Source organism: Hydra vulgaris, chromosome 11 (genome assembly GCF_038396675.1).
Source record: "Hydra vulgaris chromosome 11, alternate assembly HydraT2T_AEP".
Lineage (NCBI taxonomy): Eukaryota > Metazoa > Cnidaria > Hydrozoa > Anthoathecata > Hydridae > Hydra > Hydra vulgaris.
In genome coordinates this window covers 6,319,402-6,325,000 of record NC_088930.1, presented here as the reverse complement: position 1 = coordinate 6,325,000, position 5,599 = coordinate 6,319,402, and the positions used below count along the sequence as shown (strand labels likewise).

At 34.8% G+C, this 5,599-nt stretch overlaps 1 protein-coding gene across 1 annotated transcript; it reads left to right on the top strand.

Moving 5' to 3' along the window:
* The first annotated feature begins 4,312 nt into the window (after nucleotides 1-4,312).
* On the top strand, nucleotides 4,313-5,035 carry LOC136086807 (uncharacterized). Its single transcript, XM_065809297.1, has one exon. It carries the CDS (start codon nucleotides 4,313-4,315, stop codon nucleotides 5,033-5,035), a length of 723 nt encoding a protein of 240 aa, XP_065665369.1.
* Nucleotides 5,036-5,599: the final 564 nt, after the last annotated feature.

Below are 5,599 nucleotides of genomic sequence, written 5' to 3'. Positions count from 1 at the left end.
GACTGCTGAAAAGGATGCCAGATCAGTGCAAAAGTAATCCAGCATTGCAGAGTCAAATTGTTTTTGAATGGAGTTGTCTTTGTCATATTTGGACTTTGTTTCAAGCATTTCGACCATGATTCGTTGTTTCTTCTTAGGAGGAGGAAGAAGAGAGTCGTCAGTTTTTTCAGAATACTCAACGTAATCTTGGCTGTGTTTTTTTTCGAGGTGACGATAAAGCCCGCTTGTGTTTCCATCTTTTGTTTTCAAAGACTTTTTGCACGCCTTGCATTCAGCACCGTCACTTGTTTTTTGAAAATATCTCCAGATTTTATTTTTTCTTGGTGACATTTTTGATTGTTGAAATGAGGCAAGAATATTTCTTTTCTATATGAAAAATATGTGGGCAATTCCACATCAAATCACCCAGTCCATTGAACCATGTGTCTTCCTTTTGTGTTATATTTTGACACATTATTCCTAATTATAAAAAAATATTGCATGCAAAATTTCAGCTAAAAAAGTTTAGCGGTTGACAAGATACTGCAATTTTAATACTGGCCTGGTTTCCCAAAATGACCTGGTTTTCATAACACTCTGAAAAAACATTTTCCTTAAAATAATAAGAAATAAAAATGGCAAAAACATGAAAATGAACATATATAATGTTTTTTTGATGCTGAATTCAATAAATGTACTTAAAATGCTCAAATATAAAAAGAACATGCATAAAAATTATTAAAACAACTAGTTTCTATAAACCAACTTTGGGGCCCAATATCTCAAAACACCCCCATCAAAAATTTTTTTTTTTTGCTGTTAATATTTTCAGCTGTTTATAATCTTACTAGGCACAAAAAATCTAACTGGAAAAACAACTAAAACATACGGAACTTTAATTTCAAAGATGTATTACTTTTTCGAGAAATTCCCAAAAAATATTTGTAAATAAAATAAAGTTAATCGTAATTTAAAAAGTTACTTAAATATACAAGATTTTTAAAAGTATCAAAGATGAAAGTTATTTTGACTGTGTTTGTAATAGTTTACAATATTGCTCCCATTTTACTTGTACTTCCTCTATTTCAGCATTTTCAAACACATAGTTTCTACCAGAACTAGAGCAAGCTTGTGGAACAGATAGTTTTTTCAATGTTGGTGTTTGGAATAAAACAGTAGTCGTCTCTTTCAGGCCAGTTAAAACAGATTGATGAACCATTTGGATGAAGAAACTTAACTTTAGCATCAACTAAGTTTCTTCAACATCTTCTAAGTTGGTTTTAGTTGCAATGCCGATCCACCACTTATCATCACAGACTACAGCGACATAACAACCTAAAGTGATAGCATCAAGTTGAGATATGTCTTGTTTCTTTTTAAGATTGTGGATTATTGTATAATTAGTGTCTGTACTACACCTCTTTGCCCCAACCTTGTTATCTCCAAGATGTATAAATTGATGAAAGCTACGAGTACCAGGTAGAGTTGTTACACCAGTGTACCTTTTTTTTTGCTCTTCACGTTGCAATTGTAAGTCCAATCCCTTTATGTAAATGAAGTTAACAACTTTGATTTTATCAATACAAAGTTCATACATAGCTTCTGATGTGAGAATTTAGTTTCTGTACGGTCGTTTTAAACTTTCTTGTGCTGTCAATCTTTTTACTGTACTTTCCGTGGAACGTGGCAAAAAAGTTCCATTCAATTTTAAGGCAAAATTCGCTCTCTAGTTGGCATAGATTGTAAAAGCTTTTACAATTTTTGTACTGTCCTGCGCAACCATCAGTGAATAAATATAATTTGGACAGATTGGAAAATTTTATTTTTAATATTGGTATGATTAGTTGGAATATTTTGTACACATAAGTTACATCATGTATAATGTCATCTGATATAAAACAGTAAGAAATATGTTTCAGTTCACCTTTATCATCTTTATAGTATATGACTAATGGATGTAAAGAACATTGTTGGGTGTTCCAATGATAGCTCTGTATTTCATCGTGGACAACAAAAGCATAATTTTCAGCAAAGTCGCCAATAATGATAATGCTTGATTGATCCATATATTGTTTCAGTTGGTTAAGGTACTGTGATTGAGAGTGAGCAATAAAAGAATGAGCTTGTAGCTTTTCAAAACAAGATGCTAATAGTTCAACAAACGTTGGAACATCAGCTGTTAAACTTAATAGTGTTGCACGGTCAGTAGTTTGCCATTGCTTGTAGTGTATCTCAAAATCATCTTCGTATTCTCCAAAAATCTCATACAAATATTTGGTGAGGGGTTCTTTACCAGGACAATCATCACACTGTGCAAGCATGCATTCTTTGTTTTCTACTGAGCAAACGGTTTTTGAAAGTAAGTCCTTATACTTTAGTCCAATATTTAAAGCATCTACTAGCAATATGGCATTTTGGTGATAAGAACAAACACAAACAGAATGTGTACCACTTGCACCTGGCAAAATGCAACACTTTGGCCTAAGTGAAGCAAATTTTGAGTAACTTATTTGTATTTCTGGATTGTTTTCTTTGTATAATAAATATAGTTCCTTTAAATTACACAAAAGCAGTTTTTTTTGTTTATGGACGTTCTTTGAATGCTAACATAATCTTTTTTTCCAGGCATAGTTCTACATAAATCACTTGAACCACAAAAAAGTTTAACAGAATCTTCTATTTCTTTTTGTAAGACTTTCCCTTTATACAAAGGTGAGATAGCCAACAATCCTTTTTTATTAAAAAGTTGTCTAGCCTTTTTTGCTTGGTATTCTGTAACTGCAAAGTTATTTTGTACTTCTAATATTGACCAACTTGGGGGTGCCAGAGTTAGAAGTTGAACAATAGTCCTTTTGTCAGAACACAGAATTTTTTCTTTTATCAAGCTCATAATTTTAGAGCCGTACCAAGGGCGGGGCCGGCCGGGCCGCAGCCTGAGGCGCCAAAATTGGGAGGGCGCAAACTTTATTAAATTAAAAAAACAATAATCAGTTTATGAAACTAATTTTCACGGCGTCGCTGCTGTTGAACAGAAAATTAATTAAAATTCCGCCTCTTGACACAAACTCTTAAATATTAAAGCTCATATACTGAACAAAAAAGCGCCCTATAACACTAATATACCCCTGATAACTTTTGAGCATTATAATTCTATTATGAGTCGAACCCAAAAGTTATCTGGTGCTGAATTTAAGAAGAAAAGAAAACAGCGCCAAGAAAGTGACGAGAAACTACAAAACTGTTTCAAAAAGTGGTTGGTAACAAACTCAGTGGAGAAACAAATTATTTCAGAGGATATTTGTATTGAAATTAATGACAATTCAACAGATCCTATAATTGACTTTAATTGAGTTCAGATCATCATTTGGAATTAATTGAAGAGGAGATTTTCATCAGCCAAAGTCAAGAAGAATTTTGCACAACTGATTCAGAACCAACCAGGGAAGATGAAAATGCCTAGCTTTCAGGCCCAGCTGAAATGGACGAGGATGAACTTCATTCAGAAATCTCAGAAATTCCAGTGGCCTTGGAAGAAAATTTTCAACATAGGGATCCAGCAACATGGCTTAAAATAACGGACAAAACAAGATGCTTTTTGATTGAGCATAGGTCAGAGCAAGACAAAAGAGAATTTTTCCCAAACACGCTGTGTGATTTTGACAACAGAATGCGACACTTCAGCTCAAAATGGTATGAAAAAATTCGTCCCAATGGTAAAAAATCTGTTCGCACTTGGCTGCAGTACAGCAATAAAAAAGATTCTTTATTTTGTTTTTGCTGTTTGTTATTTTTAACAACAAAAACCAACAATTTCTTAGAAATTTCTAAAAGGTTTTGTGACTGGAAAAAACTAAACCCAAGAATTCCTGAGCATGAAAACAACAATGAACACCAAAGATGCTATTCTGATCGGAAAACTCTTGAAAAAAACCTCAAGGAAGGAAAGACCCTGAATTCTGATCTGTAGAGAGTTATTGATGGAGAGATAAAAAAGCGGAGAGATATCTTAAAAGTGATTGTTGATGCAATTTTTTTCTGTGTCAAGAACAATCTTGCCCTTCAAGGAACAACAGAAGACATTGGTCAACAAAACAGTGGCATTTTTCTGAGCTTAATTGAGTTGATTAGCCATTATTATCCTTTAGTGGCTGAACACATTGCGTCCGTTAAAGCAAAAAAAACCACAATATCCTACTTTTCTCCTTGAATTCAAAATGAGCTGATTGAGTTACTTGGGCAGAAAGTCAGGAAAGAAATTTTGTCAAACATCAAAGAAGCTAAATACTACTCTGTTCTGTTTGACTGCACTCCAGATACCTCCCACAAAGAGCAGATGACTCAGATCATCAGGTATGTCCGCATCAGTGATGAAACCTGCACAATTAAGGAAAGCTTTGTGGACTTCATTGAATCTCACCAAAAAACCGGAAAAGGTCTTGCAACAGAAATAAGTGAAAAACTGGAGAAGGATGGTCTAAGCATTTCCAATTGCCGGGGCCTAGGCTATGACAATGGAGCCAATATGTTTGGAAAATACAATGGCGTCAAAGCTCACATCCATTCTCTTAATGAGTCAGCAAGATTTGTTCCATGCGCAGCTCACACTTTAAATATTGTTGGTGTTCATGCTGCTGAGGTTTCCCCACTCATGATTACGTTTTTTGGAAAGGTTCAAGCCATCTTTAACTTTTTTTCAAGCTTCACGTCAAGATGGGAAAAACTGATGAAAACGTTGACCATCTCATTAAAGGGAAATAGTGACACAAGATGGTCTACCAAAAAAGAAGCAATTACACCATTGCACAGACAAATCAAAGATGTTCTTCAAGTTTTGGAATCCATTATCCACAATCCCATGACAAATGCTGTCACAGTTAGCAGTGCAAAAGAACTTCTCATTCATATTGATTTCAGTTTTTTGTGTTTGTTGGATTTCTGGTGTCAAATTCTTTCTCTAATTGACCGGGAAAACAAACTGCTTCAGTCAAAAACTATTTCAATTGACATTGCCGTAAAAAAAATGAAATGGTTGAAGGCTTTCATTCAGAATTTTTGAGATGTTGGGGTGGACAATATTATCAAAGATGCCACAGAAAAAGCTAACCAGAGCGGAATTGATGGTGGCTTTCCAATTAAGAGGAAGCGCAAAGTGAAGCAAATAGCACTTTATGAAGCTGAAGATGACTCTCACTTTCTCACAGCAGAAACAGAATTCAGATCTCAGTGCAACCTTGTGTTTGACAGCATTATTACACAAATAGAGTGGCGGTTTGAGGCTGATGTCTGCTGTATCCTCTGATTATGGCTACCTCAGTGGGCATTCACTCTTTAAAAGTTCAGTGGATGAACTCAAGAAAAAAGCTGCAAATTTATCTCAAATTGACAAGGCAGATTTAGATTCTTCCGATTTCCAGTCAGAAATGGCAAGCTTTAAATATCAAGCTGCCGCAATGATGGACAACTTTGAAAAATCTAGCCCGATCGACATTTTGCAGCTCATTTATAAATATTCTTTGACCGATGCTTATCCCAACACAACAATTGCTATTCGCATCTTCCTCACCAGTCACACTTGCTACGTGTGAGAGAAGTATCAGTAAACTTAAGCTCATAAAACACT